We start from the raw sequence: 25,463 nt of genomic DNA, 5'->3' as shown, positions 1-25,463 counted from the left end.
GAGAATGATCAAAACTAACAATCGTCTCTTCTTATATAGTCACTTCGACTTAAGTGACACCATTTTCGGGAGATCAAGTTGAGAGAGCAAGTAGGATCCTATCAACACCAAGATGAGAGTGAGAAGGAGGAGGATTGTATAAAACATCAGTTGTTATTCAACATGCGGCTCGTAAACATTGTAGTTTCATATGAAGCGTCAGTAAAACTTGACCCAAAAAAGTACCCTGATTATAATCCAAAACGATTTAGTGGAGCAATCGTTAAGTATTCGAATGGTAAAGCTTTGGTTTTTTCAAGTAAAAAATTCACAGTAACTGGAACAACAAGTTTAAAGGAGTCCAAGAAAATAGCTGATGATATTGTTGGTCAAGGAAAAATCATCAAGAGAAAGATTTTAAATATCACTGGATCAAGTACAATTGGATTTGACTTTGACTTTAACAAGATTTTTTATAACAAACGTTTCTCTTGGGAACCTGAATTATTTCCAGGAATATATTGGAGAAAAAGTGGAAAAGGACCAGTTGTTGTATTTTTCCGGTCAAAAAAAGTTATAATCACTGGTGTTAAGAAGATAATGTTCTTTCAGAAAATGTTTACTAGGATAACATTAAAGTATTGATACGGGGACTAATCAAGGTCCATTTATTATAATTCAACGGAACTGTGGCCGGAGGCATTTGTGATAGTTTTCTCGACAAAAAAATCTGTTGGTTAAAAAGAACATCAAAAGTTGTCTTTAAACTTTAAATTTCATGATCTGAAAATACGGTGTTGCTGAGAAAAATTGACCTGAAGTTCTAACTTCGAACTCGATTTTCTCAAAAACTACTAATCAGATCAGAAAGAAATATATATATTTGGACTTCTCATTAGTGGCCCTACAAATACACAAAGTCCCAACTCTTAATTAAAAAGTCCAATTTTTACACATCGTCCTCAATTTCTCTTCTCTTTTTCCATTGAAAAAGTGTAATCAGCGCCATCTGATCCAAATGTTTTGCAACTTCTCTTTTCCTCATAGAGCTGAGGTCTCTTCTTCTTTACTCTTTGATCTTAATAGTCTGCCTGATATTTGTTCAATGTTTACAATAATATTGGCCTTTAAACGGGACTAATTGGCTGCCTTCATAGTTTCTCGATAGATAAAACTGTAAATTTACCCAATATCTTAGAGAAATCATCTTCATCTTCATCTAATTCAATAATACGAACTGTTAACATAATCGATTGCCTTGAAATGCCTTGTTCAGGATCAACCATCCAAAGATACACCAAAGATACAACCTCACCACCCACAACAACAACAACAACTTATCCATCATCCTCATCCTCATCCTCATTAGCTAATCATTATCCCTGTCATAATGGTGGTACCTGTTTACCTTTAATATCACCAATCGATGGCTCTCTGTCAAGCTCATGTAAATGTAAACCTGGTTACACAGGGAATCATTGTCAATTGGTGAGTGGTGAAAATTTTTGCTCAAAAGAAAACAATCCTTGTATCAAGGATACAATTTGTGCCTCGTTACCTGAGAATCAGGGTTACTCATGTTTCTGTACCTCTGATGATAATAGTCTCAACCTTTGTCTCAATGGTAAGTTGTAAAAGATTAACACAACCCTTGGAATTAATTGTGATTGTTAATTGTTTATCTTGATTACTTTCTCTCTTCCCAAAGCTCAACGAAAAACTGAAAATGCATTTATACCTGATTTTAGTTCAACCTCTTACTTGACCTTACCCACACTGACCAATATCGCTCAAACTTTTATCATTGAAATTTGGTTCTACTCCAGAGATCCTGATGGACTATTGTTTTACAATGGACAACAATCAATCAATTCTAGAGGTGATTTCATCTCATTGAATTTAGTTAATCGTTTTGTTCAATTTTCCTACAATTTAGGTTCAATTAATCCTCATGAAAGGTAAATCATTTTCTCATCAACTTATAGCAATTAAGCTGTGCGATTAGTGAAAGAAACAAAAATTATCAAACATAATCAGTGAGATCAATACTAATTGTTAATGGTATTTAATGATAGCACTAATTGTTAGTTAATTAATACCAAATTATCATCACAAAAAACATTCATTAGCTAATAATTACCATTGATTTAGTTGATTCTCATTCTGATTCTCTGATATAATTATGTTTTATTTTTACAAAGATGATTTGAGTTGTGAATGTTTTCGTTAATCGTTGATCAACTAATCAATTCACATGATTTAGAGATGAATTTAGTTATCATTTAAATTGTGATTTTATTCTTAATTGATTGGGGATACTAATTAATTCACTCTAATTGTTTTTTTTTGTTTCTCTTTCAATTGATTCGTTTTTATTTCCAGTGGATTGGTAACATTGAAGTAAGTCGATCAATCAACAAATATGAATAACAATTAAATATTGAATTTAGTATAGTTGATTGTTAATTTCTATCCAATTTTTCGTCGTTTAATTAGAAGTGATGATAAAATATCAATTGGTAAATGGCATTCAATTAGGATAACTCGAAATCGTAAACAAGGAAGTCTTCAATTGGATTCACTTGCAATGGTCTATGGAGAGGCGAAGGTCAGTTTATAATGAAAGTGTATTAATCATGTTAGTTAATTGTCGAAAGACAAAGATTTGACCATCTAATTGTGACAATCAGAGATACTTATCAAGATTAAGAGTGAGTTACCTTTGGTTAGTCCAGAAAAAAAGGTGATGATAATGGTGAAAAGGGATTAATATGATTAAATCTCTGAAACTCTCAATCCAGTTAATGATGGAAAAGTTATTTAGTTAATTGTGAGAAAGGGAATCAAGAATCGGATTAACAACAATAATCCATTTGTATTAAAGTTGATCAAATTTCCAAGTCACGAAAAAAAAGTAGAAAGTTAATTTAGTTGATTTATTAAATGATCGCGAATAAGTTTTCATTAAATATTTGGTAAAAAAGATTGTCAAAAATTGAGATAAATTAAATTGCTACAATTAAATGATTATGTCGATCAATATTCTGATTGATTCTTATTTTTCACCCTATCATTTAAAAGACTAATTTAAGTGAGCTTAACTTGGATCAACCATTTTATATTGGATCGATTCCTCCAATCAATTCATTAACTACTCACCGAGAATTAAATTTAACCAAAGGATTTAACGGAGCAATTCAGAGGATTGTGGTCAATGGTGATGTTTGGGATGATTTGCTTGACCGATCAATTGAGATTTACAATATTGCCAAATACTCTGGACCACCATGTGAATCACCTAATCCTTGTTCATCATCTTCATCTTCATCATCATCAAATTCAATTTGTGTCCCACAATTTAATGATTATTTCTGTAAATGTAATCACTTTGGCGATTATAATGAAAACTCATGTGATTCCAATGAAAAATGACAGAAAACAAAGAAAAATTTTATCACGAATAAAATTAAAATACTAATAAAATATTTACTTGTCCAACAATTAATTTAATTAATTTCTTTCTTGATTAAAGAAAAATGATCAAGAAAAAGTTTTCCATTTATTTAATAAACTAAGTTCAGATTTAGCTTCAATTTTATTTATTAAAATTTTATCACCAATTAATAATAATAATTGATTTCTTATTGTCTAAAAAATTCAATTTTAAACGACAATTAACAATTTTAAGTTAATTGTTGTTAAATCGAAATTTGCAAATGTGGTGCCATCTCTTTTTCTTTTTCAATACTAGATATTATTATCGATCTTTGAATCGATTGAGTCGATTTTTCTATTCGTTTATTTTTCATGAAGGACATTTGATTAACTGTGTTGTTGTTTTTATGCTATTTTGTTTAAGTGATTTAATTACAATTAACTAATATGGAAGAAAAATTTGACAATATGAAGGAGCATTCCTTCAAAAAGGAGGAATACCATATTGGACCATTTGGTCGAGTCCGAAGTGACTATCTTAGTTCTCCTGTTCAATCGCTATCCAATTTTGCTTTTAACCTTTTTGATGTCCCAGCAACTTGGATACATGGTGAGAATCAACATCCAATTGTGATTTAGCTAATTAATTATATAATTTTTGTTAATAGATAAAATTGTCGTGCCAAATAGAAAGCAAAGTGTCTACTATCATTATAAATTTCCCCGAGTTCCAACAGTTGATGAGTGTTATGTTGATGATTACGCTTGTCTCTGGGAAGCAGATCAACAATACAAGAGAGACAGGTAACCATTTTCATCTTTTCTCTTTTATACTTAATTCATTTACCTTTTTTTTCTCCTTTTTCATTTTCAGGAAAGTGGAAAAAAATATAATCAAGATTTTAGTTAGAAGATATGATGAGTGTATGGCCACTTATGGTGGTGTCGATTCCACTGCCAGAGCTTGGTGTGAACACCTTTTGGAAGACCGGGACAAAGCAGAAACAAATTATATGATAAAATGTTAGTTACTTTTTTATTCTCATCAGAATTAATATATAATCTAATTTATCTTTTTTTCTTTTTAGATGGTGAACTCCGTATGGATGGAACAGCAGCTTTGAATCTCATGGAGAATAGAACAAGATCAGCTGATGTTTACCTCAAACAAAAACATCGATATGTTTGGGAAAGGAAACAACAATTGAAAAAGGAAAAGGAAGAAAATGAATCAAAAGAATCAAAAGAATCAATTTGAGGAGAAAAAAATTAAACATTATGAATATTATTAGGTAAAGTGAAAATAATTTGTTAGAATTCCAATAGATATTGGACTGTTTTGATCAACAATTGATTATGTAAATTATGATTAATTCGTGTGATTAATAACAACTTATGGCTAAAAATTTTAAAATAAAACTATCATTCGTAATGAATACGGACGATTTTGTTGTGAAAAGATTCATCGAAACCAATTGGTCCTCCTTCGGCTTCTCTCATTATATGATCAAGTCGAAATCATTTATCAGGAACTGGACCCAATTCACTATAATTCAAATCTTCGGGATAAGAGTAGAGATTAAGATATGGTGAAGGTGAAACTAATTCAGTTTCATGAGGTGTTAATCCTTTACTTTCAAGGAATAAGTCAAAATCAGCTTTAACTTCAGTTAGTTGATGATTTACCTCTGGGTTGTTTGAACAATTTCGTCGATCCTTTTGGCATAATCAGTAAATTCTTTGGTATCAACAGAAATCAGATCGATGATTTGATCCAATGGACTTTTGGCAAACGATAGGCTACAAGTTCGAACCATTTCAGGCCATCTATCTAATGGATCTACATCACCACATGTTGGATTTGCTCTTTCTTTCTTCAAATTCCAACTTGAATCTCTTTAACAAAGTAAAGTTTTAACGTTGATTTTTCCTATTATTCATTGTATTCATTTTTCCATGAAAATTAAAGTTACATTGAGTTTCCAAAGATACACCAAAGATACAACCTCACCACCCACAACAACAACAACTACTACTACTTATCCATCATCCTCATCCTCATCCTCATTAGCTAATTTTTTTCCCTGTCATAATGGTGGTACCTGTTTACCTTTAATATCACCAATCGATGGCTCTCTGTCAAGCTCATGTAAATGTAAACCTGGTTACACAGGGAATCATTGTCAATTGGTGAGTGGTGACAATTTTTGCGCAAAAGAAAACAATCCTTGTATTAATGATACAATTTGTGCCTCATTACCTGAGAATCAGGGTTACTCATGTTTCCGTACCTCTGAAGATAATAGTCTCAACCTTTGTCTCAATGGTAAGTTGTAAAAGATTAACACAACCCTTGGAATTAATGGAAATGTATTAATAGTAAATTCATTGTTGAAATGATTATTGGGGTTGAAAAATTTAAAACGATTAAGGGCTGACCAGAAATACAAATCTTCTTGGCAAAGAGATTGCTGAAATATTACTTAACATTTAATAGAATCGAATTATTTATTTTTTGTTCGATTTTTCCAACCATGAATAACAATAAACATTGAATCTTTTCTTTTAATTAATAAGTAAAAATTAGCTTTAACTTCAGTTAGTTGATGTTTAACCAGTTGTCTGAATTGTTGAAACAATTTAGGATCATCATCTTCGTCTGATGCTTACGCTTTTGCATTAACATCATGGTTCAGCTGCGATCGCGAGTGATCTGATCATAGTCAGTAAGCTACTCACTTCGTGGTTATTGCAAATTGTGAGGCTAAAACTTGATCATAGGGCAGCTTAGGCTTTGGTTCTTGATTGGCTATTTTGGGATTTTGCTTATTACTCTTTAAATTAAATTAATTCATTTTCACTCAGTTAATTATCGAAAAGGATCATCAGTCATGAAGAGCGATCTATTCATTTTCTCCGAAAAGAAAATTCTAATAACCCGCTAAAATGATTATCTCTAAGTAAAAATCCGCCAAAATTTTTTTTTCAATATTCAGAGTAACCTGTTCACTCAAAGTTCTAGTTCGTTTTAACAACACAATCAACATGAATCTTAATGATCTTCCTGATATTTGTTTGATGACAATATTTGATAAGTTCGATGAGCTCGAAGATCTTATATCTTCATCTGCAGGTAAGAAGAACAGTTGAATCCTGAATATTCATTGACCATTTGTAAGTTTTTGCGTTTGTTGCTCTTCATTTTTGTTTTACTCACAAAAGTTTGTTCAAAATGGCGGAAATTGGTTCAGATTCGATATGAGAAAATCACAGCGTTAACATGTAAGCTTCCATTTAAACGTTTTAATACTAATCAGTCAACAAATCTTTGATCATTTAACTCACCATAAAACTTTTTTTCTCATTAGTTGTGTCAAGAAGGAAGATATTACCTCCGCCTCACAATATCTACACCAAGAGTTATCTATTCATAGAGAATATCAATGTGGCCGAAGTATTTCCGAACCTCGAGGTAAATTATAAACTTTTTCTTTTAAAAAAATTTAATAGCAAATTTGATATTAACTTTTAATCTGATTGGAATTGAAGCTATTGGAAGTTCTTTATATTCCTTCTACTCCTCCAACATGTCCATGCAGAGTTATAGCAAATGTATTGTCTACTGGGAATCCACTGCGAGGTTTATCAACTCGACTTGAATGCAAAAGTGAAGTAGAAAGTGTTGATGATCGTGAATGTGACGTTGACCTTGACCAACAAATAGTTAAACACTGTGGTAATCTTACTCGACTATTGGTGAATGATTCTGGATTCTTGAATCTCTTTTTCAATAAATACAAATTCGGTGAAAAGTTGAAAATGTTTGGTGGATTTTGTGGATCTAAAATAGGTACTTTCATCACTTATGCTAATCGAATGCCGAATCTTAAAAAGCTCTTTGCAAATGATCTTAAAGGTAATTTTCACTTTTAACTTATTAGAAAAAATCTTAATCTTTATTTTCTCCAGAACCAAACCCATACCAAGTGTACCCAGGAGTAGAAAAAATCACTTTCGAATCGCACTGGCCAGGATCTCCTTTTGTATGGCCATCATGCTTCCCTGATTTACGAAGTTTACACATCAGTTCTCATATAAGTTTATCGAATTATGTTAGGCCACCAATATACAAAAAGAATTACAATGTTCGAAAAGTTTCCATTGTTTTTCAACCAAATCCAAGAAATCTACGTACTATTACAAAAAATCTGATCAAAAATGTCGCATTTCAATTCCCTAATTGCCTAGAACTGACGATACTTTGCCCAAGTAAAGTTTTTACGAAAAATGATCCATTCAATATAATCAAGACAATGCCGAATTTATCTCTTCTTCGTTTAAGTCCAACAAATTTCAATGACCTTGGTGATGACATAACCAAAAAAATCGCAGATTACTGCCGACATGAAAATCGAAACCTTGTATTCGAAATAGTCGAGGAAAGAGATTACGAGTATGAGAAAGCAAATTTCCTGAATATGGACACTAAGTTTTTTTTGCCTTTTAAAAAATCCAACTAAGCATCTTGCGATCAAATAAAAATAAGGTTAATTCATGACCTTGATCACGAAGCATTCGAATTAAATCAATACAATCACAAGAAAAAGGGTTAACCAGAAAAAGGAGATTTTTTTCGATTTTTAAAAAGTTCAGTTGTACCTTGTTGCGAGGAAAGGAAAATGTATTAATAATAAATTTATTACTACAATGATTGGGCTTGCAAAAAACATTTTAAAGAATCGAATTATTTATTTTTTGTTCGATTCTCCCAACCACGAATAACAAGCTATATGCAATCTTTAGAAGTTAAAATAAGTGGTATACCAAAGTAAAGAGTCTCAATGAATGTATTGTTACCTCCATGGGTTAAAACGAGGTCAACCTTTGGAAGAATTTTAATTTGATTCAAATATCTTCCACCGATCATATTATCATATAATTTTATCTCCTCATGAAATGGACCTTTGGATACAATGAAACGATGAATAAAAATCACTATGAAATCTTTGCTATTATGAGTTAATCAATTCAATTTTAGTTAATTTCTGATTTACCAGTTGCATTGTTGAAACAATTTATTACTCTTTAAATTAAATTAATTCATTTTCACTCATAAAACACTCATATTGATGATTGATTCTTGATTGATTTGTCATTGAGAATATTTAATTGACAAGGAAATAGCAAAGCAAAATGTTAACAATAAAAAACTCTGATAATCAAATAATAATAAAATTTACTTTTCCAATGCGAACATAATTTCTATGATTAAGTCTCTTACGTTCAATCCAGTTAATTATCGAAAAGGATCATCAGTCATGAAGAGCGATCTATTCATTTTCTCCGAAAAGAAAATTCTAATAACCCGCTAAAATGATTATCTCTAAGTAAAATCCGCCAAAATTTTTCTTTTTCAATACTCAGAGTAACCTGTTCACTCAAAGTTCTAGTTCGTTTTAACAACACAATCAACATGAATCTTAATGATCTTCCTGATATTTGTTTGATGACAATATTTGATAAGTTCGATGAGCTCGAAGATCTTATATCTTCATCTGCAGGTAAGAAGAACAGTTGAATTTTGAATATTCATTGACCATTTGTAAGTTTTTGCGTTTGTTGCTCTTCATTTTTGTTTTGCTCACAAAAGTTTGTTCAAAATGGCGAAAATTGGTTCAGATTCGATATGAGAAAATCACACGCTTAACATGTAAGTTTTAAGAGCCGTCCGATTAATCAACTAATTAAAATCAATCACCAAATCTTTGTTAACATTGAAATTTTCTTCTTAATAGTAGCTAATGTGTCAGAAAGAAAGATCTTACCTCCGCCTTACAATATCTACACCAAGAGTTATCTATTCATGGAGAATATCAATGTGGCCAAGTATTTCCGAACCTCGAGGTAATTCAAAACTTTTCCTATCTCGAAAATTCTAATAACAAATTTGATATTAATTTTAATCTGATTGGAATTAAAGCTATTGGAAGCTCATCATATTCCTACTCTCTCACATGTCCATGCAGAGTTATAGCGAATGTATTGTCCACTGCGAATCAACTGAAAGGTTTATCCGCTCGAATTAATTGCAGAGATATAGAAGGTGTTGTGTTTCTTGATTGTGATGTTGACCAAGACCAGCAAATAGTTAAATATTGTGGTAATCTTACTCGACTATTGATGAATGATCCTGGATTTCTGAATCTCTTTTTCAATAAATACAAATTCGGTGAAAATTTGCAAATGTTTGCTGGTTTCGGTGGATCTTACATGAAAAATTTCAACACTTATGCTACTCGAATGCCGAATCTTAAAAAACTTTATGCGTCAAGTCAGAATGGTAATTTTCAATTTTATTTTATTAAATATGAGAAATTAATCTTTATCCTTTTTCATCAGCAATAAGAGACTCCAATCCAACTTTTCCAGGAGTTGAGGAAATGATTTTCATATCGTTTAGCTTGTCTCTTCCTTTTCAATATTCATCACACTTTCCTGATCTACAAAATTAGACATTTGGGTTCATATTCATCGGAACATGACGAGTGTGGAGACGAAAAGAACTATAAAGTCAAACAGTCTCTATCAAGTTTGCACCAGAAACAAAAATGCTGAATTTCTGAAAAAATCTGACCGAAAATATCGCATTTCAATTTCCTAATTGCACCAAACTGACGATACGTTGCCCAAGTAACATTTTGGTGGAAGAAGATCCAATCAATATAATCAAGTCGATGCCGAATCTATCTCATCTTCGCTTAAGTCCAATAACTTCCAATAACTCTGATGATTACATAACCAAAATAATCGAAGATTATTGCCGACTAATAAACCGAAATCTTGTATTCGAGATAGTTGAGCAAAGTGGTGATGATGAATAACATCATGTACATTGGTTCCATGGTTTATGTTGCAACTAAATTGGAATGTAGTAAATTAAATACCGGAATGATTGTTGACCTGGAAAATTAACCGATTAAAGACTCGCCAGAAAAAAGAATATTCTTGCTCGCGAAATTGAAACAATATTATTACTTATACTATAAGAGGTTTACCAAAGTAAAGAGTCTCAATGAATGTATTGTTACCTCCATGGGTTAAAACGAGGTCAACCTTTGGAAGAATTTTAATTTGATTCAAATATCTTCCACCGATCATATTATCATATAATTTTATCTCCTCATGAAATGGACCTTTGGATACAATGAAACGATGTTTCGATTCACCCATGAAACCAATCAATTGATTCATCAAAGTGACATTCGCACTTCCCATTGATCCTAAACTGAATAAAATGATCTTTTCATTGGTATTGAAAAAAGATTCATCGAAACCAATTGGTCCTCCTTCGGCTTCTCTCACCATATGATCAAGTCGAAACCATTTATCAGGAACTGGACCCAATTCACTATAATCCAAATCTTCTGGATAAGAGTAGAGATTAAGATATGGTGAAGGTGAAACTAATTCAGTTTCATGAGGTGTTAATCCTTTACTTTCAAGGAATAAGTCAAAATCAGCTTTAACTTGTTAGTTGTTGTTTAACCAGTTGTCTAAATTGTTGGAACAATTTAGGATCATCAGAAGCTCCTAATCCAGAGTATCTTGGGGATTATTTGGAGATTCGTAAGCGAAAAGTGGATTAGCTGAGTAAAGGAGAACCCATGGTTTACCTGATCGAGTTACGGATGGAACAGTTACATAAAAATCGATGATAATTAGATCAGGATTAACCTTCTCAATGGCCTTTGCTACTTGATCGTCGATCCTTTTGGCATAATCAGTAAATTCTTTGGTATCAGTAGCAAGTAGATCGATGATTTGATCTGAAGGACTTTTGGCAAACGATGGGCCAAGAGCACGAACCATTCCAGCCCATCTATCAATGGATCTACATCACCACAAGTTGGATCGACAATTGGTTCAATCGAAAACGAATGACCAGTAATGAGAACTGACCAATTTGAAGGAACAACGAAAACCGATTCATGACCTTGATCACGAAGCATTCGAGCTAAACCAATACAAGAGTTAACGTGTCCATGCCTAGTAGACAAAAACAAAATAAAACACAATCACAATTAACGAATCAAAACATCACAATCAACAGACAAAATGTAAACAAAAGTAACAATCATTTACTGTTTTCCAATAGAAATCATAGACTTTTCTTTTGAATAATCAAACCGAAAAGTCAATTAACGAGAACACATTAATTAATCTGTTACATTTGGATCCCAGTAAAGGTTAAAACAATTACTCAATCGTGATTAAATTAAACACTCACAATAATCACAAAGACAAATTGTTTGGAATCACAAGAAAAAGGGTTAACCAGAAAAAAGAGATTTTTGTAAACAGAAAACATACCCATCCATTGGGAAGAAAACAAGCTTCATACTGTAAGAAGATGATGAAGATTGGAGATGAGAATAGAACAAAAAAACAAATCAAATCAACAACAATTAAAAAGAAAATTATAAAAAAATAGTTTATTTTTTTTAGTTATTTAGTTATTTAGTTTTTTTCAGTATAGTTGATTGAGAGAAAATGTAACACTCTCTCTCAATCGAGAAACTCAAAGTTCTGTTGATCAAACGAAAATAAGTAAACAGATACAAGTACAAGAAAATCTATTCGAATGAGAATCGAAAGTTTTCCATCAATGATTGAAATTCAATCAATTTGATTTAAAATCAAATGATTTTACTCAATGGTGATATTTGTAGATGATTTGCTTGACCGATCAATTGAGATTTTCAATATTGCCAAATACTCTGGACCACCATGAATCACCTAATCCTTGTTCATCATCTTCATCTTCATCATCATCATCAAATTCAATTTGTGTCCCACAATTTGATGTTTTCTCTGTAAATGTAATCACTTTGGCGATTACAATGATAATACATGTGATTCTACTGAAAACAAAGAAAAAATCTACCACGAATAAAATTCAAATACTAATAAACACTTACTTGTCCAACAATTAATTGAATTTATTAATTTACTTCTCGATTGAAACAATTAAGAAATCGTAAGTACATCTTTTGGACGGTAAGGAAAAGTCAGATTGACTGTGGACTATTTTGATCAGCGATTGATTAATTACAACTTATCACTTAAAGACAATCATTTGTAGTGAATGCGGTTCATTTTTTGTCACATCTTTGACCTTCGAGCTTTTTTTGTAAAAAGCGGGTGAATCGCTCGAGGCGATGTTCTAGCTGATGAAAGGTGAAATGTCTCTCTGGTTACCAGTCCAGTCAAACTAGTCCGATAAACAAACATTTCCATTCGCAACTTTAAAAGTTTTTTCCCATCATTTTAAGTTTTTTGTCAATCAACAATTTTAGTGCCTTTTAACCATCAACATGAATGTTAATGATCTATATGATATTTGTTTGATGACAATATTTGATAAGTTTGATGAGCTTGAAGATCTTCTAATTATATCTCAAGGTAAGAATAACAATTGAGATCTGAATCGGCAACTTAAGGTCTTTTTGTTTCTTCTCTTTTTTCTTCCACACAAAAGTTTGTTCAAAATGGCGGAGATTGGCGCAGATTCGATGCGAGAAAATCACAGGCTTGACATGTAAGTTTCATGATCTGAACGATTTACTAACTAATTCAAATCAATCACCAAATTTCAACTGACTATAAAATCTTTTCTTAATAGTTTCACCAAGAAACAAGGTATATATATTACCTAAACCTCAGAATATCTACACGAAAAGTTATAAATTCATGGAGAATATCAATGTTGCCAGTATTTCCGAACCTCAAGGTAAATTAGAAACTTTTTCTTCTCGAAAATTCTAATAGTAAATTTGATATTAACTTTTAATCTTATTGCTATAAAAGCTATTGGAAGCTCATTCTTTTGGTCCAATATGTCTATGTAGAGTTGTAGCAAATGTATTGTCCACTGGAAATCCACTGAGGGATTGTTTGTTGAATTCGAGCGCGTAAGCACCTATGAAATATATAAGGTAAAGCCCAACATCATGTTGACCTGGACCAGGAAATAGTTAAACACTGTGGTAATCTTACTCGACTTTTGGTGAACGATCCTAAATTTCTTGATCTCTTTTTCAATAAATATAAATTCGGTGCTAAGTTGAAAATGTTTGGTGGATTTTGTGGATCTAAAATAGGTACTTTCATCACTTATGCTAATCGAATGCCGAATCTTAAAAAACTTTATTTACAAGATAAGGAAGGTAATTTTCACTTGTTACGATTGTTAATAAGAGAAATTAATATTCATTTATTTTATCAGTTACAGAGAACTTCCAGTTTCCAAGCTTTGGTTACAAGTTTCCAGGAGTAGAAGAATTAACTCTAGCCTCAGGTAGTAATTATCTCTTTTACTCTCGATGGTCATCGCGCTTTCCTGATTTAAGAGATTTACATATTGCTTACATCGATTATGATTCTGGAAAATTTGGTAGTTTAGCAGAATCAATTCCTAAAAGTAATTATAATGTTCGAAAAGTCTTTCTCAATTTTACCGATTATACAATCCTAGAGAGGTCAAGCACGTCATGTAATGAAAATTACATTTCGATATCCTAATTGTACCAGTCTGATATTTGCCTTCACCAATTTTGTAACAATAGGATACAATCGAAATAATCAAGGCGATGCCAAATTTATCTTCTCTTTATTTACCTCTGATAACCACCAATAATCACGAAAGCGACATAATCAAGATAATCGATGATTTTGTCGAAAGAGAATCGAAACCTGGTATTCAGAATAGTCCAAGGTTCTGGTGGGGTACAGGCCCATGAACGTTGGTACTCATCTTTTTCACCTTTAACGAAACATAGGGAATTCGTGGGAGAAAACAAATCAAACCAATATTTACAATAATATCGACCTATCGGGACTAATTGATTGCCTTTACAGTTTCTCAATAGATAAGATTGTAAATTTATTCAATATCTAAATTTAATAACTTTGGTTATTATAGTGATAACTTATGTGATTCTGATGAAAACAAAGAAAGAAGCTTAAAATTTTCCAAAAAATTTCTCTTTTTTCAGTTGAAAGTTTTTTCCTAACGTGATGTTTTTTGTCAATCAACAATTTTAGCGGTTGTAACCATCAACATGCATCTTAATAGTCTGCCTGATATTTGTTCAATGACCATAATTTTAATGCACGTTTGTCAATCGAAAATGTCGCATTGAGCTTCGATATGATCTTGGTTCTGGTATGGTTATTATAAGATCAAAGGAGACAATTTCTATTGGATATGTTGTCCATCTAGTAGCGAAACGTTTCATGAAAGATGGTATATTGTCCATTGATGGTCAGTCTGATGTTACCGGGTCATCTCCGGGTTCCCTGAGTTCACTTGATTGAAACCTTTACCTTGGTTGGATAAAAACCAATCGAACCAATATTTACAATAATATCGGCCTTAAAACGGGACTAATCGGTTGCCTTTATAGTTTCTCGATAGATAAAACTGTAAATTTACCCAATATCTTAGAGAAATCATCTTCGTCTTCATCTTCATCTAATTCAATAATACGAACTGTTAACATAATCGATTGCCTTGAAATGCCTTGTTCAGGATCAACCATCCAAAGATACACCAAAGATACAACCTCACCACACAACAACAACAACTTATCCATCATCCTCATCCTCATCACTATTAGCTAATTTTTTTCCCTGTCATAATGGTGGTACCTGTTTACCTTTAATATCACCAATCGATGGCTCATGTAAATGTAAACCTGGTTACACAGGGAATCATTGTCAATTGGTGAGTGGTGACAATTTTTGCTCAAAAGAAAACAATCCTTGTATCAAGGATACAATTTGTGCCTCATTACCTGAGAATCAGGGTTACTCATGTTTCTGTACCTCTGAAGATAATAGTCTCAACCTTTGTCTCAATGGTAAGTTGTAAAAGATTAACACAACCCTTGGAATTAATTGTAATTGTTAATTGTTTATCCTGATTATCTTTCACTCTTCCCAAAGCTCAATGAAAAACTGAAAATGCATTTATACCTGATTTTAGTTCAAGTTTGATCGTCGATCCTTTGACATAACCAGTAAACTCTTTGGTATCAGTAAAATTTTTACGACTTCTAGTGAGTGCAATTGAATGTCTTGTTGCGAGGAAATGGAAATGTATTAATAGTAAATTCATTGTTGGAATGATTATTGAGTCTGAAAATTTAAAACGATTAAGGGCCCTTCGTGGTTATTGCAAATTTTGAGGCTAAAATTTGATCATAAGGCAGCAGGCTTTGATCATTTATTTTGGATTTTGCTTATTACTCTTTAGATTAAATTGATTCATTTTCACTCATAAAACACTCATATTGATGATTGATGATTGATTTATTTGTCATTGAGAATATTTAATTGCCAAGGAAATAGCAAAGCAAAATGTTAACAATAAAAACTCTGATAATCAAATAAGAATAAAATTTACCTTTCCAAGGAAAACATAATTTCTATGATTAAGTCTCTTACGTTCAATCCAGTTAATTATCGAAAAGGATCATCAGTCATGAAGAGCGATCTATTCATTTTCTCCGAAAAGAAAATTCTAATAACCCGCTAAAATGATTATCTCTAAGTAAAATCCATAAAATTTTTTTCAATACTCAGAGTAACCTGTTCACTCAAAGTTCTAGTTCGTTTTAACAACACAATCAACATGAATCTTAATGATCTTCCTGATATTTGTTTGATGACAATATTTGATAAGTTCGATGAGCTCGAAGATCTTATATCTTCATCTGCAGGTAAGAAGAACAGTTGAATCCTGAATATTCATTGACCATTTGTAAGTTTTTGCGTTTGTTGCTCTTCATTTTTGTTTTGCTCACAAAAGTTTGTTCAAAATGGCGAAAATTGGTTCAGATTCGATATGAGAAAATCACACGCTTAACATGTAAGTTTTAAGAGCCGTCCGATTAATCAACTAATTAAAATCAATCACCAAATCTTTGTTAACATTGAAATTTTCTTCTTAATAGTAGCTAATGTGTCAGAAAGAAAGATCTTACCTCCGCCTTACAATATCTACACCAAGAGTTATCTATTCATGGAGAATATCAATGTGGCCGAAGTATTTCCGAACCTCGAGGTAATTCAAAAACTTTTTCCTAACTCGAAAATTCTAATAGCAAATTCGATATTAATTTTTAATCTGATTGGAATTGAAGCTATTAGAAGCTCTATATATTCCTACTCCTCTCACATGTCCATGCAGAGTTATAGCGAATGTATTGTCCACTGGGAATCCACTGAGAGGTTTATCCGCTCGAATTAATTGCAGAGATATAGAAGGTGTTGTGTTTCTTGATTGTGATGTTGACCAAGACCAGCAAATAGTTAAATATTGTGGTAATCTTACTCGACTATTGATGAATGATCCTGGATTTCTGAATCTCTTTTTCAATAAATACAAATTCGGTGAAAATTTGCAAATGTTTGCTGGTTTCGGTGGATCTTACATGAAAAATTTCAACACGTATGCTAATCGAATGCCGAATCTTAAAAAACTTAAGGCATCAAGTCTTGATGGTAATTTTCAATTTATTTTATTAAATATGAAAATGAAAAATAATAATTAATCTTTATCCTTTTTCAGCAATACCAGACTTCACTCCAACTTTTCCAGGAGTTGAGGAAATGACTTTCATATCGTTTAGCTTGTCTCTTCCTTTTCAATATTCATCACACTTTCCTGATCTACAAAAATTAGACATTTGGGTTCATATTCATCGGAACATGACGAGTGTGGAGACGAAAAGAACTATAAAGTCCAAACAGTCTCTATCAAGTTTGCACCAGAAACAAAAAATGCTGAATTTCTGAAAAAAAATCTGACCGAAAATATCGCATTTCAATTTCCTAATTGCACCAAACTGACGATACGTTGCCCAAGTAACATTTTGGTGGAAGAAGATCCAATCAATATAATCAAGTCGATGCCGAATCTATCTCATCTTCGCTTAAGTCCAATAACTTCCAATAACTCTGATGATTACATAACCAAAATAATCGAAGATTATTGCCGACTAATAAACCGAAATCTTGTATTCGAGATAGTTGAGCAAAGTGGTGATGATGAATAACATCATGTACATTGGTTCCATGGTTTATGTTGCAACTAAATTGGAATGTAGTAAATTAAATACCGGAATGATTGTTGACCTGGAAAATTAACCGATTAAAGACTCGCCAGAAAAAGAATATTCTTGCTCATGAAATTGAAACAATATTATTACTTATACTATAAGAGGTTTACCAAAGTAAAGAGTCTCAATGAATGTATTGTTACCTCCATGGGTTAAAACGAGGTCAACCTTTGGAAGAATTTTAATTTGATTCAAATATCTTCCACCGATCATATTATCATATAATTTTATCTCCTCATGAAATGGACCTTTGGATACAATGAAACGATGTTTCGATTCACCCATGAAACCAATCAATTGATTCATCAAAGTGACATTCGCACTTCCCATTGATCCTAAACTGAATAAAATGATCTTTTCATTGGTATTGAAAAAAGATTCATCGAAACCAATTGGTCCTCCTTCGGCTTCTCTCACCATATGATCAAGTCGAAACCATTTATCAGGAACTGGACCCAATTCACTATAATCCAAATCTTCTGGATAAGAGTAGAGATTAAGATATGGTGAAGGTGAAACTAATTCAGTTTCATGAGGTGTTAATCCTTTACTTTCAAGGAATAAGTCAAAATCAGCTTTAACTTCAGTTAGTTGTTGTTTAACCAGTTGTCTAAATTGTTGGAACAATTTAGGATCATCAAACTCTAATCCAGAGTATCTTGGGGATTATTTGGAGATTCGTAAGCGAAAAGTGGATTAGCTGAGTAAAGGAGAACCCATGGTTTACCTGATCGAGTTACGGATGGAACAGTTACATAAAAATCGATGATAATTAGATCAGGATTAACCTTCTCAATGGCCTTTGCTACTTGATCGTCGATCCTTTTGGCATAATCAGTAAATTCTTTGGTATCAGTAGCAAGTAGATCGATGATTTGATCTGAAGGACTTTTGGCAAACGATGGGCCAAGAGCACGAACCATTCCAGCCCATCTATCCAATGGATCTACATCACCACAAGTTGGATCGACAATTGGTTCAATCGAAAACGAATGACCAGTAATGAGAACTGACCAATTTGAAGGAACAACGAAAACCGATTCATGACCTTGATCACGAAGCATTCGAGCTAAACCAATACAAGAGTTAACGTGTCCATGCCTAGTAGACAAAAACAAAATAAAACACAATCACAATTAACGAATCAAAACATCACAATCAACAGACAAAATGTAAACAAAAGTAACAATCATTTACTGTTTTCCAATAGAAATCATAGACTTTTCTTTTGAATAATCAAACCGAAAAGCCAATTAACAAGAACATTAATTTATTGGTTACATTTGGATCCCAGTAAAGGTTAAAACAATTACTCAATTGTGATCAAATTAAACACTCACAATAATCACAAAGACAAATTGTTTGGAATCACAAGAAAAAGGATTAACCAGAAAAAAGAGATTTTTGTAAACAGAAAACATACCCATCCATTGGGAAGAAAACAAGCTTCATACTGTAAGAAGATGATGAAGATTGGAGATGAGAATAGAACAAAAAAACAAATCAAATCAACAACAATTAAAGAAAATTATAAAAAATAGTTTATTGTTATTTAATTATTTAGTTTAGTATAGTTGATTGAGAAAATGTAACACTCTCTCTCAATCGAGAAACTCAAAGTTCTGTTGATCAAACGAAAATAAGTAAACAGATACAAGTACAAGAAAATCTATTCGAATGAGAATCGAAAGTTTTCCATCAATGATTGAAATTCAATCAATTTGATTTAAAATCAAATGATTTTACTCAATGGTGATATTTGTAGATGATTTGCTTGACCGATCAATTGAGATTTTCAATATTGCCAAATACTCTGGACCACCATGTGAATCACCTAATCCTTGTTCATCATCTTCATCTTCATCATCATCATCAAATTCAATTTGTGTCCCACAATTTGATGTTTTCTCTGTAAATGTAATCACTTTGGCGATTACAATGATAATACATGTGATTCTACTGAAAACAAAGAAAAAATCTACCACGAATAAAATTCAAATACTAATAAACACTTACTTGTCCAACAATTAATTGAATTTATTAATTTACTTCTCGATTGAAACAATTAAGAAATCGTAAGTACATCTTTTGGACGGTAAGGAAAAGTCAGATTGACTGTGGACTATTTTGATCAGCGATTGATTAATTACAACTTATCACTTAAAGACAATCATTTGTAGTGAATGCGGTTCATTTTTTGTCACATCTTTGACCTTCGAGCTTTTTTTGTAAAAAGCGGGTGAATCGCTCGAGGCGATGTTCTAGCTGATGAAAGGTGAAATGTCTCTCTGGTTACCAGTCCAGTCAAACTAGTCCGATAAACAAACATTTCCATTCGCAACTTTAAAAGTTTTTTCCCATCATTTTAAGTTTTTTGTCAATCAACAATTTTAGTGCCTTTTAACCATCAACATGAATGTTAATGATCTATATGATATTTGTTTGATGACAATATTTGATAAGTTTGATGAGCTTGAAGATCTTCTAATTATATCTCAAGGTAAGAATAACAATTGAGATCTGAATCGGCAACTTAAGGTCTTTTTGTTTCTTCTCTTTTTTCTTCCACACAAAAGTTTGTTCAAAATGGCGGAGATTGGCGCAGATTCGATGCGAGAAAATCACAGGCTTGACATGTAAGTTTCATGATCTGAACGATTTACTAACTAATTCAAATCAATCACCAAATTTCAACTGACTATAAAATCTTTTCTTAATAGTTTCACCAAGAAACAAGGTATATATATTACCTAAACCTCAGAATATCTACACGAAAAGTTATAAATTCATGGAGAATATCAATGTTGCCGAAGTATTTCCGAACCTCAAGGTAAATTAGAAACTTTTTTTCTTCTCGAAAATTCTAATAGTAAATTTGATATTAACTTTTAATCTTATTGCTATAAAAGCTATTGGAAGCTCATTCTTTTGGTCCAATATGTCTATGTAGAGTTGTAGCAAATGTATTGTCCACTGGAAATCCACTGAGGGGATTGTTTGTTGAATTCGAGCGCGTAAGCACCTATGAAATATATAAGGGTAAAGCCCAACATCATGTTGACCTGGACCAGGAAATAGTTAAACACTGTGGTAATCTTACTCGACTTTTGGTGAACGATCCTAAATTTCTTGATCTCTTTTTCAATAAATATAAATTCGGTGCTAAGTTGAAAATGTTTGGTGGATTTTGTGGATCTAAAATAGGTACTTTCATCACTTATGCTAATCGAATGCCGAATCTTAAAAAACTTTATTTACAAGATAAGGAAGGTAATTTTCACTTGTTACGATTGTTAATAAGAGAAATTAATATTCATTTATTTTATCAGTTACAGAGAACTTCCAGTTTCAAGCTTTGGTTACAAGTTTCCAGGAGTAGAAGAATTAACTCTAGCCTCAGGTAGTAATTATCTCTTTTACTCTCGATGGTCATCGCGCTTTCCTGATTTAAGAGATTTACATATTGCTTACATCGATTATGATTCTGGAAAATTTGGTAGTTTAGCAGAATCAATTCCTAAAAGTAATTATAATGTTCGAAAAGTCTTTCTCAATTTTACCGATTATACAATCCTAGAGAGGAGTCAAGCACGTCATGTAATGAAAGAAATTACATTTCGATATCCTAATTGTACCAGTCTGACGATATTTGCCTTCACCAATTTTGTAACAATAGAGGATACAATCGAAATAATCAAGGCGATGCCAAATTTATCTTCTCTTTATTTACCTCTGATAACCACCAATAATCACGAAAGCGACATAATCAAGATAATCGATGATTTTTGTCGAAAAGAGAATCGAAACCTGGTATTCAGAATAGTCCACCAAGGTTCTGGTGGGGTACAGGCCCGCATGAACGTTGGTACTCATCTTTTTTTCACCTTTAACGAAACATAGGGAATTCGTGGGAGAAAACAAATCAAACCAATATTTACAATAATATCGACCTATCGGGACTAATTGATTGCCTTTACAGTTTCTCAATAGATAAGATTGTAAATTTATTCAATATCTAAATTTAATAACTTTGGTTATTATAGTGATAACTTATGTGATTCTGATGAAAACAAAGAAAGAAGCTTAAAATTTTCCAAAAAATTTCTCTTTTCAGTTGAAAGTTTTTCCTAACGTGATGTTTTTGTCAATCAACAATTTTAGCGGTTGTAACCATCAACATGCATCTTAATAGTCTGCCTGATATTTGTTCAATGACCATAATTTTAATGCACGTTTGTCAATCGAAAATGTCGCATTGAGCTTCGATATGATCTTGGTTCTGGTATGGTTATTATAAGATCAAAGGAGACAATTTCTATTGGATCTGTTGTCCATTTAGTAGCGAAACGTTTCATGAAAGATGGTATATTGTCCATTGATGGTCAGTCTGATGTTACCGGGTCATCTCCGGGTTCCCTGAGTTCACTTGATTGAAACCTTTACCTTGGTTGGATAAAAACCAATCGAACCAATGTTTACAATAATATCGGCCTTAAAACGGGACTAATCGGTTGCCTTTATAGTTTCTCGATAGATAAAACTGTAAATTTACCCAATATCTTAGAGAAATCATCTTCGTCTTCATCTTCATCTAATTCAATAATACGAACTGTTAACATAATCGATTGCCTTGAAATGCCTTGTTCAGGATCAACCATCCAAAGATACACCAAAGATACAACCTCACCACCCACAACAACAACAACTTATCCATCATCCTCATCCTCATCACTATTAGCTAATTTTTTTCCCTGTCATAATGGTGGTACCTGTTTACCTTTAATATCACCAATCGATGGCTCATGTAAATGTAAACCTGGTTACACAGGGAATCATTGTCAATTGGTGAGTGGTGACAATTTTTGCTCAAAAGAAAACAATCCTTGTATCAAGGATACAATTTGTGCCTCATTACCTGAGAATCAGGGTTACTCATGTTTCTGTACCTCTGAAGATAATAGTCTCAACCTTTGTCTCAATGGTAAGTTGTAAAAGATTAACACAACCCTTGGAATTAATTGTAATTGTTAATTGTTTATCCTGATTATCTTTCACTCTTCCCAAAGCTCAATGAAAAACTGAAAATGCATTTATACCTGATTTTAGTTCAAGTTTGATCGTCGATCCTTTGACATAACCAGTAAACTCTTTGGTATCAGTAAAATTTTTACGACTTCTAGTGAGTGCAATTGAATGTCTTGTTGCGAGGAAATGGAAATGTATTAATAGTAAATTCATTGTTGGAATGATTATTGAGTCTGAAAAATTTAAAACGATTAAGGGCCCTTCGTGGTTATTGCAAATTTTGAGGCTAAAATTTGATCATAAGGCAGCTTAGGCTTTGATCATTTATTTTGGATTTTGCTTATTACTCTTTAGATTAAATTGATTCATTTCACTCATGAAAGACTCATATTGATAATTGATTCTTGATTGATTTGTCATTGAGAATATTTAATTGCCAAGGAAATAGCAAAGCAAAATGTTAACAATAAAAAACTCTGATAATCAAATAATAATAAAATTTACTTTTCCAATGCGAACATAATTTCTATGATTAAGTCTCTTACGTTCAATCCAGTTAATTATCGAAAAGGATCATCAGTCATGAAGAGCGATCTATTCATTTTCTCCGAAAATTCTAATAACCCGCTAAAATGATTATCTCTAAGTAAAATCCATAAAATTTTCTTTTCAATACTCAGAGTAACCTGTTCACTCAAAGTTCTAGTTCGTTTTAACAACACAATCAACATGAATCTAAATGATCTTCCTGATATTTGTTTGATGACAATATTTGATAAGTTCGATGAGCTCGAAGATCTTATATCTTCATCTGCAGGTAAGAAGAACAGTTGAATCCTGAATATTCATTGACCATTTGTAAGTTTTTGCGTTTGTTGCTCTTCATTTTTGTTTTACTCACAAAAGTTTGTTCAAAATGGCGGAAATTGGTTCAGATTCGATATGAGAAAATCACAGCGTTAACATGTAAGCTTCCATTTAAACGTTTTAATACTAATCAGTCAACAAATCTTTGATCATTTAACTCACCATAAAACTTTTTTTCTCATTAGTTGCGTCAAGAAGGAAGATATTACCTCCGCCTGACAATATCTACACCAAGAGTTATCTATTCATAGAGAATATCAATGTGGCCGAAGTATTTCCGAACCTCGAGGTAAATTATAAACTTTTTCTTTTAAAAAATTTTAATAGCAAATTTGATATTAACTTTTAATCTGATTGGAATTGAAGCTATTGGAAGTTCTTTATATTCCTTCTACTCCTCAAACATGTCCATGCAGAGTTATAGCGAATGTATTGTCTACTGGGAATCCACTGCGAGGTTTATCCACTCGACTTGAATGCAAAAGTGAAGTAGAAAGTGTTGATGATCGTCATTGTGACGTTGACCTTGACCAACAAATAGTTAAACACTGTGGTAATCTTACTCGACTATTGGTGAATGATTCTGGATTCTTGAATCTCTTTTTCAATAAATACAAATTCGGTGAAAAGTTGCAAATGTTTGGTGGTAGTTTTTGTGGATCTTACATGGCAACTTTCAACACTTATGCTACGCGAATGCCGAATCTTAAAAATCTCTTTGCAAATGATCTTAAAGGTAATTTTCACTTTTAACTTATTAGAAAAAATCTTAATCTTTATTTTCTCCAGAACCAAACCCATACCAAGTGTATCCAGGAGTAGAAAAAATCACTTTCGAATCGCACTGGCCAGGATCTCCTTTTGTATGGCCATCATGCTTCCCTGATTTACGAAGTTTACACATCAGTTCTCATATAAGTTTATCGAATTATGTTAGGCCACCAATATACAAAAAGAATTACAATGTTCGAAAAGTTTCCATTGTTTTTCAACCAAATCCAAGAAATCTACGTACTATTACAAAAAATCTGATCAAAAATGTCGCATTTCAATTCCCTAATTGCCTAGAACTGACGATACTTTGCCCAAGTAAAGTTTTTACGAAAAATGATCCATTCAATATAATCAAGACAATGCCGAATTTATCTCTTCTTCGTTTAAGTCCAACAAATTTCAATGACCTTGGTGATGACATAACCAAAAAAATCGCAGATTACTGCCGACATGAAAATCGAAACCTTGTATTCGAAATAGTCGAGGAAAGAGATTATGAGAAAGCAAATTTCCTGAATATGGACACTAAGTTTTTTTTGCCTTTTAAAAAATCCAACTAAGCATCTTGCGATCAAATAAAAATAAGGTTAATTCATGACCTTGATCACGAAGCATTCGAATTAAATCAATACAATCACAAGAAAAAGGGTTAACCAGAAAAAGGAGATTTTTTTCGATTTTTAAAAAGTTCAGTTGTACCTTGTTGCGAGGAAAGGAAAATGTATTAATAATAAATTTATTACTACAATGATTGGGCTTGCAAAAAACATTTTAAAGAATCGAATTATTTATTTTTTGTTCGATTCTCCCAACCACGAATAACAAGCTATATGCAATCTTTAGAAGTTAAAATAAGTGGTATACCAAAGTAAAGAGTCTCAATGAATGTATTGTTACCTCCATGGGTTAAAACGAGGTCAACCTTTGGAAGAATTTTAATTTGATTCAAATATCTTCCACCGATCATATTATCATATAATTTTATCTCCTCATGAAATGGACCTTTGGATACAATGAAACGATGAATAAAATCACTATGAAATCTTTGCTATTATGAGTTAATCAATTCAATTTTAGTTAATTTCTGATTTACCAGTTGCATTGTTGAAACAATTTATTACTCTTTAAATTAAATTAATTCATTTTCACTCATAAAACACTCATATTGATGATTGATTCTTGATTGATTTGTCATTGAGA

At 32.1% G+C, this 25,463-nt stretch overlaps 6 protein-coding genes and 2 pseudogenes across 6 annotated transcripts; 6 read left to right on the top strand and 2 right to left on the bottom strand.

The window, feature by feature from the left end:
- The first annotated feature begins 1,110 nt into the window (after positions 1-1,110).
- LOC128394290 (agrin-like) lies at positions 1,111-3,533 on the top strand. The gene is made up of 5 exons (XM_053354593.1): positions 1,111-1,603; positions 1,688-1,937; positions 2,362-2,379; positions 2,476-2,587; positions 3,061-3,533. Exons 1-5 carry the CDS (start codon positions 1,243-1,245, stop codon positions 3,409-3,411), a joined length of 1,092 nt encoding a protein of 363 aa, XP_053210568.1. The 5' UTR covers positions 1,111-1,242; the 3' UTR covers positions 3,412-3,533.
- Positions 3,534-3,838: 305 nt separating this feature from the next.
- LOC128394291 (NADH dehydrogenase [ubiquinone] 1 beta subcomplex subunit 10-like) lies at positions 3,839-4,850 on the top strand. The gene is made up of 4 exons (XM_053354594.1): positions 3,839-4,024; positions 4,083-4,218; positions 4,289-4,437; positions 4,503-4,850. Exons 1-4 carry the CDS (start codon positions 3,862-3,864, stop codon positions 4,670-4,672), a joined length of 618 nt encoding a protein of 205 aa, XP_053210569.1. The 5' UTR covers positions 3,839-3,861; the 3' UTR covers positions 4,673-4,850.
- A 1,478-nt stretch (positions 4,851-6,328) lies between these two features.
- On the top strand, positions 6,329-7,347 carry LOC128393998 (uncharacterized). The gene is made up of 4 exons (XM_053354233.1): positions 6,329-6,547; positions 6,637-6,696; positions 6,783-6,886; positions 6,964-7,347. The coding sequence occupies exons 1-4, from the start codon at positions 6,460-6,462 to the stop codon at positions 7,345-7,347; spliced, it is 636 nt and encodes a 211-aa protein (XP_053210208.1). The 5' UTR covers positions 6,329-6,459.
- Positions 7,348-10,127: 2,780 nt separating this feature from the next.
- On the bottom strand, positions 10,128-11,855 carry LOC128394284 (uncharacterized UDP-glucosyltransferase YojK-like; annotated as a pseudogene).
- Positions 11,856-12,788: 933 nt separating this feature from the next.
- LOC128393997 (uncharacterized) lies at positions 12,789-13,995 on the top strand. The gene is made up of 4 exons (XM_053354232.1): positions 12,789-12,876; positions 13,097-13,204; positions 13,410-13,640; positions 13,700-13,995. The coding sequence occupies exons 1-4, from the start codon at positions 12,789-12,791 to the stop codon at positions 13,993-13,995; spliced, it is 723 nt and encodes a 240-aa protein (XP_053210207.1).
- A 2,078-nt stretch (positions 13,996-16,073) lies between these two features.
- On the top strand, positions 16,074-17,635 carry LOC128394288 (uncharacterized). Its single transcript, XM_053354590.1, has 5 exons — positions 16,074-16,196; positions 16,286-16,345; positions 16,431-16,540; positions 16,620-16,980; positions 17,048-17,635. Exons 1-5 carry the CDS (start codon positions 16,109-16,111, stop codon positions 17,272-17,274), a joined length of 846 nt encoding a protein of 281 aa, XP_053210565.1. The 5' UTR covers positions 16,074-16,108; the 3' UTR covers positions 17,275-17,635.
- Positions 17,636-17,687: 52 nt separating this feature from the next.
- On the bottom strand, positions 17,688-19,091 carry LOC128394287 (uncharacterized UDP-glucosyltransferase YojK-like; annotated as a pseudogene).
- Positions 19,092-19,964: 873 nt separating this feature from the next.
- Positions 19,965-25,325, top strand: LOC128393996 (uncharacterized). Its single transcript, XM_053354231.1, has 11 exons — positions 19,965-20,097; positions 20,174-20,233; positions 20,318-20,427; positions 20,507-20,997; positions 21,050-21,120; positions 22,162-22,585; positions 23,270-23,439; positions 23,529-23,588; positions 23,675-23,778; positions 23,856-24,225; positions 24,279-25,325. The coding sequence occupies exons 1-11, from the start codon at positions 20,010-20,012 to the stop codon at positions 24,821-24,823; spliced, it is 2,493 nt and encodes an 830-aa protein (XP_053210206.1). The 5' UTR covers positions 19,965-20,009; the 3' UTR covers positions 24,824-25,325.
- Positions 25,326-25,463: the final 138 nt, after the last annotated feature.

Source organism: Panonychus citri, unplaced genomic scaffold (genome assembly GCF_014898815.1).
Source record: "Panonychus citri isolate SS breed McGregor unplaced genomic scaffold, ASM1489881v1 Contig00139, whole genome shotgun sequence".
NCBI classification, from domain to species: domain Eukaryota; kingdom Metazoa; phylum Arthropoda; class Arachnida; order Trombidiformes; family Tetranychidae; genus Panonychus; species Panonychus citri.
The sequence above is the reverse complement of the archived record's forward strand: the minus strand, read 5'-3'. Positions and strand labels throughout refer to the sequence as shown.

Excerpts from the sequence above, each read along its gene's own strand:
- LOC128394290 (XM_053354593.1), top strand. The coding sequence starts at position 1,243 with ATGCCTTGTTCAGGATCAACCATCCAAAGATACACCAAAGATACAACC. Across the intron at positions 1,604-1,687 it reads TCTCAACCTTTGTCTCAATG|CTCAACGAAAAACTGAAAAT; the intron begins GTAAGTTGTAAA and ends CTCTTCCCAAAG. Across the intron at positions 2,588-3,060 it reads TGGTCTATGGAGAGGCGAAG|ACTAATTTAAGTGAGCTTAA; the intron begins GTCAGTTTATAA and ends ATCATTTAAAAG.
- LOC128394288 (XM_053354590.1), top strand. The coding sequence starts at position 16,109 with ATGAATCTTAATGATCTTCCTGATATTTGTTTGATGACAATATTTGAT. Across the intron at positions 16,346-16,430 it reads GAAAATCACACGCTTAACAT|TAGCTAATGTGTCAGAAAGA; the intron begins GTAAGTTTTAAG and ends TCTTCTTAATAG. Across the intron at positions 16,981-17,047 it reads TAAGGCATCAAGTCTTGATG|CAATACCAGACTTCACTCCA; the intron begins GTAATTTTCAAT and ends ATCCTTTTTCAG.
- LOC128394291 (XM_053354594.1), top strand. The coding sequence starts at position 3,862 with ATGGAAGAAAAATTTGACAATATGAAGGAGCATTCCTTCAAAAAGGAG. Across the intron at positions 4,025-4,082 it reads CCCAGCAACTTGGATACATG|ATAAAATTGTCGTGCCAAAT; the intron begins GTGAGAATCAAC and ends TTTTGTTAATAG. Across the intron at positions 4,438-4,502 it reads AACAAATTATATGATAAAAT|ATGGTGAACTCCGTATGGAT; the intron begins GTTAGTTACTTT and ends TTTTCTTTTTAG.
- LOC128393998 (XM_053354233.1), top strand. The coding sequence starts at position 6,460 with ATGAATCTTAATGATCTTCCTGATATTTGTTTGATGACAATATTTGAT. Across the intron at positions 6,697-6,782 it reads GAAAATCACAGCGTTAACAT|TTGTGTCAAGAAGGAAGATA; the intron begins GTAAGCTTCCAT and ends TTTTCTCATTAG. Across the intron at positions 6,887-6,963 it reads AAGTATTTCCGAACCTCGAG|CTATTGGAAGTTCTTTATAT; the intron begins GTAAATTATAAA and ends TTGGAATTGAAG.
- LOC128393996 (XM_053354231.1), top strand. The coding sequence starts at position 20,010 with ATGAATGTTAATGATCTATATGATATTTGTTTGATGACAATATTTGAT. Across the intron at positions 22,586-23,269 it reads CTTTGTCTCAATGGTAAGTT|TAAAATCCATAAAATTTTCT; the intron begins GTAAAAGATTAA and ends ATTATCTCTAAG. Across the intron at positions 23,440-23,528 it reads TCTTATATCTTCATCTGCAG|TTTGTTCAAAATGGCGGAAA; the intron begins GTAAGAAGAACA and ends TACTCACAAAAG.
- LOC128393997 (XM_053354232.1), top strand. The coding sequence starts at position 12,789 with ATGAATGTTAATGATCTATATGATATTTGTTTGATGACAATATTTGAT. Across the intron at positions 13,205-13,409 it reads CAGTATTTCCGAACCTCAAG|GTAAAGCCCAACATCATGTT; the intron begins GTAAATTAGAAA and ends GAAATATATAAG. Across the intron at positions 13,641-13,699 it reads TTATTTACAAGATAAGGAAG|TTACAGAGAACTTCCAGTTT; the intron begins GTAATTTTCACT and ends TTATTTTATCAG.